General features: G+C 41.0%; 1 protein-coding gene across 1 annotated transcript; it reads right to left on the bottom strand.

Annotated features, from left to right (window-relative positions):
* Positions 1 to 610: 610 nt before the first annotated feature.
* On the bottom strand, positions 611 to 1,331 carry LOC109244393 (organ-specific protein S2-like). The gene is made up of 2 exons (XM_019411477.1): positions 1,287 to 1,331; positions 611 to 976 (listed from the first exon to the last, which is right to left on the bottom strand). Exons 1-2 carry the CDS (start codon positions 1,329 to 1,331, stop codon positions 611 to 613), a joined length of 411 nt encoding a protein of 136 aa, XP_019267022.1.
* Positions 1,332 to 17,652: the final 16,321 nt, after the last annotated feature.

Raw genomic sequence — 17,652 nt, 5'->3', positions numbered from 1 at the left:
AAGATTTTTTATCTTTTGCTATTTGTTTCTCCCTCTTACAATATTTCTCATTTCCTTCGTAAAATATTTTGTAATAAAAAATGTACTCAACTTTATTATCTAAGTATCATAGAGAGTCACTAAACCATTTGTTGTAATCAAAAAATCACTTATTTTTCTTAAGTAACATAGAAAATCACTAAATAATTAATTTTTAACCAAAAGGCTATCATAGAAAATGTCACGTTAATTTCCTCCTAGTGACTTTATGTGATACCTAGGAAGAGTTGAGTGACTTTTTAGTTAAAGAAAATAGTTCATTTACGTTTGTCATATTTAGGTAAAGTTGAGTGATTCTTTAGTATAAAAAAATAATAACTTTGAGTAATAATGTAAAAATAGAGTGACCACTCATATTAACCTCATAAAATATTTTATTAAACAAACCAGCTAAAAGGAAGACGAGCGTATCAATCATTGCTTAGAACACATAATAAAGTTAAGACATACTTCAATACATCCATCAAGTATGGTTATAAATATCTATTTGATAAATCACTTAACATAAGGAGGCATACAAAATGTAAATACACCAATGCGTGAAGACACACAATACTCATTGTATACAATATCAATCATGGTACATAAAAATATTTGGCCTAGGCTCAAAATCTTCGGCAAAGGACTTTTCTTGTTTAAGACCAGCGTCATCATCATGATAACCAGTTACATTAGGCATTGGCCCGAAATCTTTCGTAAATAATGATTTCTCAGCTTCTTTCAGCTTGGCTTCGTCTTGGTAGACAGATATATTAGGCCTTGATTCAAAGGCTTCACCTCCAACAGAAGGTGATGTGCAATAATCAGTTTTCTCTTTGGAGAGAAGAACTGAATGCCGAGGCATAAGATGTTTGATTGCTTCAGGCATTGGCTCATCTTTCATCACAGCTCTCCAGTATTCTCCAGGGTCTTTTCTTGCATTAGTGTTGCTTGTGTACTGCCCGAGAAAGAGAGACCATAATAAGACTTTTGAATATATTCTATATGAACTTCTTTAAGTTCGACTACATAATCTATATATATTGATATGCGCAAATATTTGGTACATGCAAGGACAAAATGTAGGCTTTAATATATAGGTTCGGCAGAACCCAGTAATATTTGCCATAAAATTCTATGTATGCATCCATTAATTCACAAACTATATATAGAAATCAATTCAGAACTTAGTTATTAAAACTTGAGATCGTCCTAAAATCAAGAATCCACATAATTCTAATGTTAGATTTACCATTGTAAAGACTTACCAGGGCAAGTGAAAAGAGCAGGATAAGAGCAACAACAGATTTCATGGTCACTTCACTAGGAATATGTATGACTCAGAAGCTGTTGTTATTGATCCTTGGTTGAAGCATATTATGAGCTTATATAGACAGGTTAAGCTATTATAAAATCATATTCCATGTAACAAGTTATTGTCAAGCATGTTTAACATGATTCACACACTTTTGACACATATATTATTGGCTTCTTTGACACATATATTATTAGCTTCTTTATTTTTACTGATATTCAATAAATGTTAGGCTTACCTAGTCCCTACGACTATGTGCCATCACGATACCCAACGGAGGGAAAATTGGGTCGTGAGAGACGTTTCCCTAAAATGGATCATGAATCACACCATTGAATAAAAACTACTAACGGAACGTGAATCCAATTGGGATAAGAAAATTGACCTAAAATTCAGTTGGATCAAACCTCTTCCTGGTTGGTACAAGCTTAACATCGATGGAACTTTTAATAAGAATGATGCAAATGGAGGCATAGGAGGAATTTTTAGAAATCGAAATGGAGATTGGATCTTAGGATTCACTTCAAAAATAATCTCTAGAACCCTAATCAACTCAGAACTCATGGCACTCTACCAAGGACTTTGTATTGCCAAAGACAGGAAACTATTTCCATTAGAAATAGAGTCTGACGCTACACACGTAATTACTTTCATCAAAGAAGGATGCAAAGCTTATGAATCAATTATTAACTCATGCAGGATGCTCCTGTCGCAAATGGACACAATGATGATGCACCACAACTTCAGGCAAGGGAATGAAGCAGCACACATCCTGGTAAAGCATGCAAGAGACTTTTCAGCATTCAATAAAATTGAACTTTTATTTTTGCCTCCGCCCTTTGTTATGAACAGGATGCTGGCAGACAAGGGTGGACATATTTTTGTAAAAACTATCTCTCTAACTACTTGGAGTCAACTAGCAAGGATTGGTAATCAGCATGTCATGCGTGGGTTATCAACTACTAACGATCCAAAGGATCATAATATTGTAATCCCTAGAACTATTTTATGAAATAAATGTCCAGTTCATCAAAGAAAAATGGATTGTATCATCACTTTCTTTACAAGTATTATTGAAGTGTGTCAATCTCCTTGTTCTTCCATATTCATACATCAAAATCTATTTGTAACGAACCGACCGGTCGTTTTGAGCTCTAGCACACCGTTCAGCAGTTTGCGGCCATGAGCAGCTTCAATTCAGGCATTATGACTTGTACGCATGGTCGGAATTAAATTTCGGGAAGTTCGGAGTTGACTTGGAGAGGAAATTCTCATTTTGGAAGCTTTAAGTTTAAAGAATTAACTAGGATTGGATTTTTGAGTAAACGACATCGGAATCGAGATTCGAAGGTTCCAGCATGTTCGTATGATGATTTCGGACTTGGGCGTATGCCCGGATCGGGTTTTGGGTGACCTGGGAGCGTTTTGGCGCCTATTATGGAAGTTAGCATTTTGGAAGAAATTTCATAAGTTTGGGTTGAAGTGCATTTTAGTGTTATTGATGTCCGTTTGGGATTCCGACTCTGGAAGTAGCTCCGTATGGTGATTCTGGAGTTGGGAGCGCGATCGGAAGTGAATTCGGATGTCCGTGGAGCATTTTGGAGCCATTTGGCTAAAGATAGAAATTTGAAGGTTTTTGAGAAGTTTGACCAGAGGTGGACTTTTTGACATCGGGGTCGGAATCCGATTTCGAAAGTTGGAGTAGGTCCGTAATGTCGAATATGACTTGTGTGCAAAATTTGAAGTCAATCGGACGTGATTCGATAGGTTTAAACATCGAAAGTAGAAGTTTAAAATTCTAAACTTCATAAAGCTTGGATTGGAGGTCGATTCTTGGTTTTAGCATTGTTTGACATGATTTGAGGTCTCGAGCAAGTCCGTAATGTGTTTTGGGACTGGTTGGTATGATTGGTAAGGGTCCCGGGGGCCTCGGGTGGATTCCGGGTGGTTAACAGATTGAAAATGAAATTTTTGAAAGGCTGAAGCTGCTGCTTGCTGGTATAACCGCACCCGCAGGTGCGGAGCCGAAGAAGTGGCCAGAGGAACCGCATATGTGGTTTGGATCAGAAGGGAAGGGACCGCAGAGGCGGTCAAGCAGCCGCAGAAGCGGGACCGCACCTGCGGCGGTCTAGTCGCAGAAGTGGAAAGGGGCAGGCCAAGTTAGGACCTCAGATGCGGTCGTTTTCTCGCAGATGCGTGACCGCACCTGCGGAAGAGGAAGCACAGATGCGCAAGCGGAGCCAAGGAGGAGGATCGCAGATGCGGATGGAAGCTCACATCTGCGGAACCGCAGAAGCGGTCAAGTGACCGCGGGTGCGGAACTGCTGGAGACAGAATGGTTCTTTTAAAAATCGGGGGTTTGGTCATTTTCCCCCATTTTTCATTGGGTGTGGGCGATTTTGGAGAGCTTCAAGTGGGATTTTTCATCATCAACGACAAGGAAAGCTAATCCCACCTATCTTGAGTTAAATGTATCGATTATGTATGGATTTTAGCATGTAAATTGGTAGAAATTTGGGGGTTTGAGGAAAACCTAGAAAATTGATATTCTTTGAATTTGACCACGATTTTGGGTATGAAATTAAGAGTAAATTATATATTTGAGTTCAGGGAGTCATGGGTAAGCATAATCTTCGAAAATTTTCTGAATCGGGGCACGTGGGCCCGAGGGCAATTTTATCAACTTTTCGATCGGGGTTAAGAATTGTTATAAATTGGATTAATATGAGTAGTTTATCGTATATTAATGAATTTGCATAATCATTGGCTAGTTTTGGAGTATTTGGCATCTATTCAAGTCTTGGGAAGGGCGTGGAATACCGGTTATGGATCTTCGAAGCGAGGTGAGTCTCCTTTCTAACCTTGTAAGAGGGAATTGTCCCCATAGGTGAAATAAATGGTTGTGTGCTCCAACTTGTAGGGGCTACGTACGCACGAGGTGACGAGAGTCCGTGCGTAGCTACTAATATGTGTAAGTCTGGGTAGTCTAGGACCCAAAAGCATGCTACACTTGGAATATCTATAACCTTATTGACAATTGAATTTCTTAAATCCTATCGAATTGGTAAACGAATTTCTAAAAAGATTAAACTTCATTTTCTTAATGTTAAAAGAGATTTGGCTTTTCCTCGGATAATTGTTCCCTGATAAATTCATGATTGACTGATTTTTATGTTTATTTATATTTGACAGCGTCGCATGTATGATTCGCGAACGGGGTAATAGATGCATCTATGGTTCGGGCCGCTCGACCCTCGGCAGTGCACATTTTACATTTATGTTAGATCGGGTCGTACGACCTCGGCATGATTTGCGCATGCTTGTATTGCTGCCTTGAACTCATTAAAGTTGTTATTGCCCCTTCCTGGTTTGAGAATATTTGTATAAAGGACTTAGAGAAATTCGGAGATTTCCCATAAAAGAAAGAATTGTTTACTTGCTTCATTCCATTGAATTACAATCATGTTTGTAAAATTTCATGATTTAATGTATTATTGATATCACATTATTGGACCACTAGTAAGTGTCGAAGTCGACCTCTCGTCTCTACTTCTTCGAGATTAGACGGGATACTTACTGAGTACACGTTATTTTCGTACTCATGCTACACTTGCTGTGCATTTTTGTTGCACAGGCACATGTACTTCTAGTGGCCTACCGGGCGTAGCAGCATGGATGATATGGGGACTAGTTGAGCTGCATTACTCGGGGCGACCCGCAGCTAGTACAGTCTCTTTCAGTGTATTGTATTTACTTTCTATCCAATTGTATTCCGGACGGATGTTGTATTGTATTGTTTCTTAGAAATAGCTCATGCACTTGTGACACCGGGTTCTGGGGATGTCTATGGGTTTATTCAAGATTTTAAAAGAATTGTTAAAGGTTTCATTTCTTATTCAGTGAAATTCACTATGTATAGTTTAAACGTATAAAAGAAGAGATTTTAGAAATATTTAAAACGAGAATTTAATTATGTAGTTTGGTTGGCTTGCCTGACAGCGGTGTCCGGCGCCATCACGACCCTTAGTGGATTTTGGATCATGACAACATAGTATCAGAGCACTAGGTTCGGAGGGTCTCACGAGTCTTGAGCAAGTCTAGTAGAGTCTCGTGGATCAGTACGGAGACGTCTGTACTTATTTTTGGGAGGCTGCAGGACTGTTAGGAGTACTTCCCTTCTTGATTCCTCATCGTGCGATTTGATCCCTGGAGGCTTATGCCTTTAATTCCTTCCTATTCAATCTTATGCGACGCAAGCCGCTTGTTGCAAATCGTGAATTGATGAATTATTACGGTACTACCGATGCAGTGCGGGGTGTTTCTCCCTGCATAGTTGTCTGACCTATTACCGTCCCCTTGTGGAAGGATATTTTGTCGTTTCAGCTCAGTAGCGGTACTTCTGAGAGCTCTGAGGCTAGGCACGAGTTGCCATGATACTATAAACGATTGTTCCGCAGTATTGATATGATGGTAGGATGTTTGCCTACGTGTCGGGGCAGTGAATGACTTGAAGGGAGGTTTACTCGGTGCATAATCTAGAGAATTCGGTATTCTATCCCCGGCGAGGGAAAGGCAATCGGACTAAGAACAGTCAAATGTGGGCTGGCAGAGTAATGAGACGTGGTATTTGCGAGCGTTGTGGAGTTTTCTTCTATGATGAGGTGTCGTTGTCCTAATAGAATGTACTAAGTTCGCCGGTGTTATGATCTTCTACAATTCGCCTTTGGGGCAAGATATTGCGAAATAGTATTGGAGATACAGCTGTCAGATATCGCAGGATGCGGTGGTTTAGGATTGAATCGGTGTTTCTAATGTTGACGGTCCGAGAAAGATGACCTTCGGAAAGGTTTAAGGTTAGAAGCAATTGTAGGTTCAAGCACCACAAAGATAGATTTTATTTAAGGCAACAACTGAGCAGCAAAGGACGAGGAAGGACATACGGGGAGTGTCGGGCGGTGGTTGAAATTTCTAGAGGGCCAGGTATAAGAAGCAAAGGTCGTGTAGTCGACTAAAGGGGTGAGTTCCGCCAAAGTGGGAGAGTTTGGGGTGATTTGGGAATTTTTGTGATTGGTGATTTGGGCCTTCGGATTTACTTGAAGTGTGGGCTATTATGCGGCAGAAGATTGATCTAACGGAAAGGAGCTGCTCGAAATGAAGAAGGATACGACCTAACTTTGAATTGGAAGGATGTGGTCGTGCACTTAATTGATGTCCACGAGAGGTGAATGGACTTGTGCAGCTAGAGAGTGAGTTGGGACTCAGGATGGGTCGTTAATGTTGTGGTGAATGCGCCCCGCATAGCAGCGTTGGAAGACGTCGGCACGTAGATCTGCAAGCAGGATATCTCCAGTGAGCAAGTTGGCAGTCGCATGGTTGGCGAGGCTTCTGCAAAGGGTTCTATTGGCTATACAACAAAGAGATCGGTCGTATGAACGTGGTTGATGATTCAGAGTATAACAAGAGGGTTTTATTGAAAGATTCCGAGAATTTTGGAGGTCGATTGCGCAAGGCTATGTCAACAAGAGATAAAGGACCCCGGTGAATTCTAGAATTTTTGTTATAATGGCTTCAGGCTAAGTGGGAGAGTCCCACCACCTATGCTTAAGGATTGCCCGGTTAACTACTTGTGAGGTTTCTGATTATTAGCATATTGATGGGTTATTTCAGCTAGAGGAAAGGAACATAAGTGGTAAATTGTTAAAAGTGTGCTATGGTTGGCCTTATTGGCCCATATTCAGACTTGGGGAAGGATTCAGGGTTTACGCCTTGTATAGATGTGGGTTCCAAGGGAAGTGATTCTGCCGGGTGCTTCGTCGAGAAGGTATTCATGTGCTAGAAGATTTATGGATTTGATTATATTCGGGGCCAAGTCATAGCGGGTGGCTCTCAACAACGGTCCTAGTAAATTCAAAGGTTAAAAATGCGGTGCCTAAGGATTCAAGCCCGTAATGTGTTTTGGAATCGGGCTTGTGAAGCAGCTTGTGCTAAGAGGCTCAGAATGTTCTATGATGTTTTGACTTGCAGTGTAGCATTGAGAAGAAAAGGAGAAAAAGACTTCGAATTCATAGAGGAATCGTCAGAATGGATGTGCCAGTCGAGATGCGAATATGCGCACAAGGAAGGTATGAAATGGTTTGTGGGATTTGGGACAGCATATAGTCTCGTGATTCAAGGTCACTCGGGATGAGTGCGTATGGAGTATGCTATGTGTTGGATGGAGTTATTATTATTTCTAAGGCAATCAAGGATAAATTGGAAGAAGATAGATTGATTAGCCATAGTTGAATTGGCATATTGATGGCAATGATCGGTTCCTTCAGCGCGATCAAGTTATGCAAGTGATTTATGGCGGTATGTGTGAGGCTTGTCGGCCGCCGTAATTGTTGTTATTCAGAGGTATTCTACTGCTATGGCCTGTTATGCGTAGGCGGACTCCAGAAGGGTTGTGGTAGCTTAGACCACTACTTAGAGATTTGCATATTCTACGGTTATGAGAATTCACCTGTGTGTTGCTATGGTTCCCCTTAAGTGAGATAAGCGAAAAGTTTTATATGATGAAGTGTTAATTCATTTATTGTTACGGATCTATGACGAAAGATCGTGTTCTATGGTATGTTGGCATGTTGGGTGCAATGAGTGGTATGGAGTTCGGAGAGGGGATCAAGGTTGCAGTTCGGTGTTGACAAGGAAGTCACGAGCTCGGATAAGTCGGGAAGTAGTTTCGATGTTTAAAGTAAGTTGGTGTTGCCTTCAGCGTCACCTGAGATCGGTGTTTGTGAAAAAGGCTTTGCATCCTGGTTAAGGATTCAGTACGGTCGGTGGTTGGATGTACAGACCTGTTATCTGTTACGGAAGGTTGTGGGAGCATGCCCCACAGGAAGGTTGTATAAGTGTGGCATGTAGTCACTTGATTGGTTGAAGAGTTAAACCAAGTATGAAGATTGTGGTGATATCGTTGATTTGGGAATTGATGCTTGGAGGGCACTTGATTTATTGAGTTGTGGACTGTGGATGATTACTCCGGTTATGATGGTTGTCCGTATGTGTTATGAGAAAAAGGGAAGTATTTATGGGCCTTTGAGAGGTTATTAGCCTAGTTCAGTGCGATCTGAACCAGCTTGCGGTCCACGGAGAGGTTTAAACGTGAATATGGGCTCCATATCAGGCCATATGTGTTCATTTCAGTAAGGCTCTCCTTGTGGAAGAGCAGTTAGAGTGTTATTTCGTCGTCAGTCATTTCAAGTAATGATATATTGCCCCGTATGAGTTGTGAGACGGCTTGGTGAACTGCTTATGTGTTGAGGTTTCGCGTAGAGGCAATGTTATATGAGCAAAATGGCTCTTGAGTTTCAGATCGTATATCGCACCTCAGTTGTGCTTGAGTTTGTAGCTTATGGCACTATATGTCCCCTCAGGGATGGTATTATGCACCTAGCATGCTTGCGATCGATGTCGCGCCCCCTTTTTCTCGCGAAATCGGGTTTATGACATTTTGGAGGACAACTCATTCCTTTTGGGAATTGGGTTTGATTTAAAGAGTCACCACCTAATGATTAGGGTGCATTAGGACACCAAGGAGGTTTGATTTGAGTAACCAGAGATTGGGTAAGGGATTGAAATTATTCTAAGGGAAAGGTGTTAGGCACCCCTCAGAATCCACTAGTGTGGTTCCCGACCAGACTATTATTGTGAATTTATATGCAAATAACACGTAGACAAATAAGCTTCAAATAAGAGGGGATTTTCACATTATAGTTCACAAATAAACAAAGTTAGAAAGAACTAAAGAAAGCTAATTTTTTTTTAAAGAAAGAGTTCGAAATTCTTTTAAAAAAGATAAGAAATAAGGGAAAGGGGTCCTAGGCTTACTAATAATATGGATCACCCCACACAATGCCCGGTAATCACTCCTCAATGAGGGGCTACACGTGACATTATCGCGTGGTCATCATATCCATATCTACCCTTCCCACCCTGTTGAGGTATTAAAGCGCGGAATGGTCTCGTTTACCTATTGCATGCTACTACCCGTCCCAATCCTATCAGTCCTGGAGACATGAAGACTACTAATTCTAAAGGGAAGGAATGTTGGGCTAATTTATGGTTTCAAAGGCAAAAATTCTAAGGCGACATACAAAACATGTATAGCAAGTTGGGGGAAAGCACATAACAAGCAGAGACTCAGACATACCTCCTTGAACAAAGAAACACGTAATTAGCATGAATTACATATACTAGTTGAGGTCTGATTAAGTACTGAACATGCAAGAACTTAAAGGTTGAGGCAGACTGATTTATTACACAATTCAGATAAGAAGCCCGAATCAGGCCTGCCAGCTGGTTGTATTTATTAACATAACTGATTTAATTTATAACTTTACCCTAAGGCTTGCCTATGTGTTGGACAAGGATCCTATAGGCATGGTATCTATTGAATTCAAAAAGCAACGAAATAACAGGGTTTAAAGTAAACTGGACACATACTGATTACCAGAGGAGTCAGATTTTGTTAATAGAAAGGCCAGTTTTTACGAAGATTATAAGCTAACAGCTGACAGTACCCGTTGTTACTGATTTTAGTCCCATATGTGAATGAAGCGATTTAGATTCGATTAGGCGTTCCTATAGGCATGCTTTTTACGCGTAGTTGATTTTGAACATGGTATAAAATGCAGGAAACTTGTTTTAAGACTTAGGAACATGATATCTAGGTGCTGGATTTTGTTTAAGGCCTATGAACATGGTATCGAAGTGCAGAAATTGTTTGAAAACCTATGAACATGATTTCTAAGTGCAGAAGTTATTTGAAAACCTATGAACATGATTTCTAAGTGCAGAAATTATTTGAAACCTATGAGCATGATTTCTAAATGCAGAAATTATTTGAAAGCCTATGAACATGATATCTAAGTGCAGAAATTATTTGAAACCCTATGAACATGATTTCTAAATGCAGATGGAAATACAGAATTTAATAGGCGTGATTTCTATGTGCATATGCAGAATTCAAAATTCCTATAGGCGTGGTATCTACCCTGTTTGCATACATAGCTACCCGCTCTTTTCACTAGACATCCCCAAGAGTTTATTACAAATTATTACAGCCCAGATTAAAGTAATAAATACATCAGAAAAAAATATAAATAAAAGTACAACCAAGGCGAGCCTGATTCAGACTTCATGTCTGAAATATGAGGTAAACCAAGTCCATGAGATCACGATCCAAAGCCTTTCTCCCATTTGAATGTGTCAAAGTTCCCTAAGAGCCTCAAAGGACTCCGGGCAATGCTCACACCCTAATGTATTTCCAGATTAGGGGATGAGTGCGGTGTGGAAAGGCCAGCCCTCAAGTGTCCAAGTTCAGAGGGAACTCAAAGGGGTCCCAAGGCAAGGCTCACAAGAAGGGGTAGAACATAAAGACTAAGAAGGTGTGCAAGTGCAGATCAGAATGCTAAAAGGGAAATGGACGAGGGAATCAACTACAGATAAGCACACACAAGGGGATTCAGGGGAATAGGGGATTGTAAAGAGCCTGTCACTTAGGCAAAGGCAGACTTTAGGCATGCCCAGTAATGGGGAGTGCTAGCACACCTATAAGCCTGCCAGAATACATACTGTTAGAGGCTAAGATCCCCAGGGGATCAAGTTCAATTCACGAACAATAACTTGCATATTGCCATGCCTCAAACCATAGCTTAAACACGTAGGGGGCAGGGGTTTGGGATTCATAATAGAACAGGCAAAAAGAAATTAATAAGCTAGAATAAGTGTTGAACTATACATAAGCAGTAAACAAGGATACAAAAGCAGTAAATAAACACATTGTTGTGGTGCTGAAACTTAAATCAGGACATACCAGTTTCAAAGAAACAAATAGAGAGAAAGCAAGCAACAGGTCTTGTAATAGGCCACAGTATAAGAAAACAAGAGAGAATACTTTTGAGTATAAGTGTAGGTTCAAAAAGACTATCAGTGATTGTGTGTGAATGTCAATGAAAGGGTCGTGCATTTATAGTGTGAAGAACAGGCAGAAACAAGGTAAGAAAACAATTAAGGAACTGAATATCAATTAAAAAAATCAATCAATACAAGACTTCCTTTAATTAAGGAATTCAGACTCAAACGGTACAACTATTTAAGGAAAGAAATTAAATAAACATCTTGTGCAAAGTAGGCAATTAGGGGTAAATACATAGGGGTTTTAATTAAGGGAAGAATTTTGAAATACACGGTTAAAACAAATAAGGTAAGGATCCATCAGTATTCAGTAAATCAAAGGGTCAGAGGTTTGAAATTACTGGCTCATGAATAGGCTAAGGAAAGTTTTTGACTCAAATCGAGTAACAGGGGAAATCAGCAAACAAGGAAAGAAATCAATCAAACTTACACAAGGAAGTCTGAAATCAATCAAAATTAAAAGCCATTTTTAGAGGGAAGTTCAGCACGTATAAAAAGTACACAAACATGCTAGGCAAAGAAAAATGTCATGCTATTGCAAAATCAGTAGGTAGTCACATAGGTCAGTAATGTAGAAGAGATAGTATCAAATAGCATACAAAGGGTCCAGTATAAGGACCTCTGAAACTCGAAATAGGTCTGAAAGAGTTAGGTTTTTTTTGAAATAAAACCAATTCGAGAAAATCACATAGCCAATGGTTTCAAAACTAGGATGAACCCCCAAATTCTAGGGTTTCTACCATCAATCGAGAAGAGAGATGAGAGGACAAGCAATCAAGAAAAAGGGTACTAATCGAAACTGGCTCAAAGGTTTCAGAAAGGAACTGAGACCTTTAACACGTTCTTTCAGCAGCAGAAACTCATGAGAAGCGTAGTACAAGAACAACATGCGAGACACAAAAAAAAAACTCAAAGAAACATAGTGGAAGAGGCTGATAAGAAACATAATAGAAGAAAACCAATCAGGACACAGCAGGAGAAACACACAAAGAACATGGTAGGAGGAAACTTATTAAGAACACATTAAAAGAAGCACACAAAGAACATGGTAACAGAAACTTAACAAGAACACGGTAGAGAAACATATAAAGAACACAGTAGATGAACATATAAAGAACACAGTAGAAAAACATCTAAATAACTCAAATAGAAAAACCCTAAATCGCAAAAATATAAAGGTTTTGAAAGCATAACTTTTGAAAGAAATACCAAGAGATCGTTTAAAAGTTTAGGGAAAACACGGATCTAGAACAGATCTAAAGAAAAATAGAAGAACCTCAAAAGCTAGGGTTTCAGGGGAACCCAAACGGTGAGAAAGGCTAGGATAGCTGTTGATCTAAGCAGGAGGGGTCGAGACTAGGCTCGAAACAGGCATGGCTTGCCGGAGCAAGGCCGGAGATGGCCATAAAAACATGAACCAACAAGGTCTGGATGAAGCTCTGCGTATTCAGACCATGAAACCTCAGCAAACAGGTGTGTAGGAACCCTAGAGGGCCGGTAGGTGGTGAGACCACCATAGATTCAGGCCAGGAGGTGGCCGGAGAAGGTAAGTGAGACTCATCGGAGCTGAAGGGGAGGGAGAAGGTTCTAGAGAGAACCAGAGATAGAGAGATAGAGGAGAGGGTCGGTTGAGTGAGGAATGAGAGGGGTTTGGGGGGTCGTTTGGTTTAATTTGGAAAGAAAGAATCCGGACTGTTGATCAAAATTGATCAACGGCCAAGATTCAATCAGATTGGGTCGGGTAGATCTGGAATTGGGCTTGGGTCTATTGAGCTGGTTGAATTGGGTTGGGGTATTGGGTTTAATTAGGCTAAATTAGGAGACAAAATCTGGCTATAAGTTAAATAGCCCCTTTTTCCATTTAATTTATAAAAATAGTAAATAAATTTCTGAAAACTAACTAAAAGTACTAAAATGATTTATAGTGCATAATTATCAATTTAAAAGTATAAAATCCCATTTTATAAACATGAGACGAATTTAAACCTAAAAAATGGCTAATATTGCAATTATGCAATTTTGTCCTTAAAATACTAAAATAAATTTGTAAAAATACGTAAAAAATATCTTAGATATACTTTAGTATAAACATGAGAATCCAATAAACGAATCACCAAGAAATGATAATTTTGGGGACAATTATTGGTTTTTTCTTGACAAAATAGTGCAGTAAATTGATTTAAAAATCTTGGAAAAATAAAGAAAAAATAATGAAACCTTGGAATATGCTTATATATGCATATATAGATTATTTTGAAGGTATTTTGCATATTTAAAATACAGGGAAAAATTGGGTACCAACAGCTGCCCCTCTTTACCCGGGAAAGATGAAAGAGTTGTCGGGTAAAGATATGATGGCCAATTTTGACCGGATGAAATGTCTTGAAGAGGTTTTGACGTGCTCTGGCTTCTGAGCTGCCTACATATCCATGGTCTTACTGGAATCAGGCCATACGTAGTTCGGGATCCGTCGGCGGAGTATGCCGATGGAGACCTTTCAAGAACGGACGCAATATTCAGGTTGGGATGGATGGTTAAGGTTAATAAGGTTCCGGGAACTGGAGTGGGATCGCTCCTGCTGAGATAGCCGTTGCTCTCCGATTTACCTACAATAAGTAAATACGGGCATATATTGCAAATTTAAGCATGATGCAAATTCCCGTCGGACCATGAATGTTGTCTTTGGACGGCTAGGATGACGTCCTCAGACCATGATGTCCTGGGCTATGATGCGTATGATAAAGGATTCGCAGGCCATGAAATGATGCTCTCGGGCTATGAGAATGATGCCTCCGAACCATGATGCCTTTGAATAATGATATGCAAAAGAGTAAAGGGATCTTCAGGCTATGACATGGTGTTCTCGGGCTATGTAAATGGTGCCTCCGAACAATGACGCCCTCAGATAATTTGGCGATCTTTCAGCCCATGAAATGCAGTAGGTGGCGATTTTCAGCCCATGAAATGCAATAGGTGGCGATCTTTCAGCCATGCAAGCGTAAATAAAGTGGCGATCTTTCAGCCATGCAAGCGTAAATAAAGTGGCGATCTTTCAGCCATGCAATATGCAGATGGAGATAGTGTTTAGTCTCGAAAGGCAGAATGGTAGCCTTATGCAATGCGGAAAATGCAGTTGGAGATAGTGTTTAGTCTCGGAAGGCAGAATGGTAGCCTTATGAAATGCGGAAAATGCAGATGGAGACAGTGTTTTGTCTCGGAAGGCAGAATGGTAGCCTTATGCAATGCAGAAGTAAAAATGAAGTGGCAAATGGTAGTAGGGTTTCTTAGCTGATAGCAAGTTACGATGTCGGGATCGCTGGGGATATTGTGATATAGGGGATATCACTGGCGTGCTTGGCTGGCCGGTAAGTACAATAATCCTGAGAGTTGAATTCATGAATCAATGTTTGTCGTATGGGTGTGTAGTATGTCATATGCTTTCGTAATCCAAATGCATGCATCCAAAGAAAAATCGTGAGTTTTTGTAGAGAGGGGAGGCTAATTCGCATCCCCACCGGCCTTGCTTGACCTGTTCGGCTTTGATCTGGCGATACGGTATGTATTATTGGGGTAGCGTTGCTGAACAAAGCGATTTCGATAATAAACATGCATGAGTTTGTACAAGTATGACATAGGAATATATTTAAGAAATAGTTTTTTAGATGAACCGCCGACTGTGACGTGGGTCAAAACACTGCAACCTCTCTTGTTACGGAATTTTGAGGGTCCCCCTCAAAATTTTGCCCTAGTTTAACGAGTTGATGCTTCTGACGGCTGCTTGCGATGACTGGCTGAAATTACTTTGGAATTTTGAGGGTCCTCCTCAAAATTTTGCCCCAGTTTCCAATTGCAGGGGGAATGAATATTTTATTGAATTGTGACCGAACCCATAAGGCTGCCTACGTATCCCTCTTAAACAGGAATCAGGTCAGACGTAGTTCAATTACATCATATAGGAAAACACAAAGATTACACATAATAGCGCTTGACTGCATCTGAATTGATTGGTTTCGGCCAAACTTCTCCGTCCATTTCTGCAAGTATAAGGGCTCCTCCTGTCAAAACCCGGTGAACCATGTATGGACCTTGCTAGTTGGGAGAGAATTTCCCTTTGGCTTCATCTTGATGCGGGAAGATTTTCTTTAACACCAGCTTCCCCGGTGTGAACTGTCTCGGCCTGACTCTCTTGTTGAAGGCTCTGGACATTCCATTCTGATAAAGCTGACCGTGGAAAACTGCATCCATTCTTTTTCCATCTATAAGAGCTAGCTGCTCGTAACGACTCTTCACCCATTTTGCATCGTCGAGCTCAGCTTCCTGTATGATCCTCAAGGAATGAATTTCTACTTCGGCGGGAATGATGGCTTCTGTACCATAAACTAGCATATAGGGAGTTGCCCCGGTTGATGTGCGGGCAGTGTTGCGATACCCCAATAGAGCAAATGATAGCTTTTCGTGCCGTTGCTTATGCTTCTCTATCATTTTCCTCAATATCTTCTTGATGTTCTTGTTGGCGGCTTCTACGGCTCCGTTCATCTGAGGCCTGTAAGCTGTGGAATTCTTGTGTTTGATCTCGAAGGTTTCACGCATAGCTTTCATTAAGTCACTGTTGAGGTTGGAGCCATTATCAGTAATGATTGACTCCGGAATCCCGAACAGACAAATAATACGGTCGCGGACAAAGTCTGCCACGACTTTCTTAGTCACTGCTCTGTAAGATGCTGCCTCGACCCACTTGGTGAAGTAGTCAATTGCCACTAGGATGAATCTGTGCCCGTTGGAAGCGGCCGGCTCGATTGGTCCAATAACATCCATTCCCCGGACGGCAAAAGGCCATGGTGAGCTGGTTGCATTAAGCTCGTTTGGAGGTACCTTTATCATGTCTGCATGTATTTGACAGCGGTGGCATTTTTGGACGTACTGGATGCAATCTGTCTCCATAGTCATCCAAAAGTAACCAGCCCGGAGTATCTTCTTGGCTAAGACAAAACCATTCATATGTGGACCACGGGTCCCAGCATGGATTTCTTCTAGCAGCTTGGATGCTTTGTTTGCGTCGACTCACCTGAGTAGTCCCAAATCAGGAGTCCTCCTATACAGGATTCCTCCGCTGTGGAAGAACTTGTCGGATAACCTCCGAAGTGTGCGCTTGTGCATAGGATTTGCAAGCCCTGGGTATTCTCCCTTTGCTAAATATTCCTTGATAACATGAAACCAAGGCTTCCGTCTGCTTCTCCCTCAACATGGGCACAGTAAGCTGGCTGATCGCGGATCTTTACTGGAATAGGATCAACGAAGTTTTTGTCTGGATGTTATATCATGGATGATAAGGTGGCCAATGCGTCGGCAAATTCATTTTGGATTCTGGGAACATGCCGGAATTCTGTCTTTGTGAACCTCTTTCTCAGTTCCTGCACGTGATGCAGGTACGGGAGTATCTTAGGGTTCTTGGTTGCCCATTCTTCTCGGACCTGATGTATGAGTAAGTCTGAATCTCCAATTACTAGCAACTCCTGAACGTTCATGTCAATAGCCATCTTGAGCCCTAAGATGCAGGCTTCGTACTCGGCCATGTTGTTAGTGCAGGGGAACCTGAGATTAGCTGACACCTGATAATGCTGACAGGTTTCTGATACTAGGACTGCTCCTATGCCAACTCCTTTGAAATTTGCTGCTCCGTCGAAAAATATTCTCCACCCATCATAGGATTTGTGAGGCCCCGTAAAATTTTAGGCTCAAAACCTAGTATCTTGTGGTGTCGACTCCGAATATGTGTTAGGAATGCGTAGAATTCTTCGCGGCGAGCAAGCTCGCCGTGGTTCGGACCCTTGGTATTGATCTAATCTTGTAAAAATCAAAAGAATCAATTTTTCCAAAATATGCCATTCTGCGGCACAGAATGCGGTCGCAGATCTAGTATGCGGACCGCATTCCTACCGCAGAGTGAAACAGAAGAGTTGTCAAAATTAATGTTGAAAATGCGGTCTATTATGCGATCGCATAACCAATATACGGACCGCATAATCGTCGCATAAGTTCCTCAAGGATTCGTGAAGGTCAGTTCTGCGGTGCACAATGCGACCGCATAACAGGAATGCAGTCCGCATTCCTGTCGCAGACCCAAACAGAATCATCAGAGTTTTGGGGGCAATTCTGCGGTCCAATCTGCGGACCGCATTTCTTTTCTCCGATCGCAGAATGCGACCGCAGATCTTGCTCGGGCTTCTATTTTCTAAATTTTATACCCGACCCCCTTTTTAATAAAACACCCCCAGCCCCTCATTTTTAACGGTCTTCTGCTCAAAATAAGAGAGAGGAAGAGAGAGTCTTGAGAGAGAAAGTCATCTTCTCCAAATTTGATT

The sequence above is a fragment of the Nicotiana attenuata genome, unplaced genomic scaffold, assembly GCF_001879085.1.
Source record: "Nicotiana attenuata strain UT unplaced genomic scaffold, NIATTr2, whole genome shotgun sequence".
Taxonomy (NCBI): Eukaryota; Viridiplantae; Streptophyta; class Magnoliopsida; order Solanales; family Solanaceae; genus Nicotiana; species Nicotiana attenuata.
The sequence above is the reverse complement of the archived record's forward strand: the minus strand, read 5'-3'. Positions and strand labels throughout refer to the sequence as shown.

Bases quoted from the DNA above. Each gene is read 5' to 3' on its own strand.
- LOC109244393 (XM_019411477.1), bottom strand. From the start codon at position 1,331: ATGAAATCTGTTGTTGCTCTTATCCTGCTCTTTTCACTTGCCCTG. The intron at 977-1,286 runs GTAAGTCTTTAC...TTTCTCGGGCAG, and splicing joins TGCTCTTTTCACTTGCCCTG to TACACAAGCAACACTAATGC.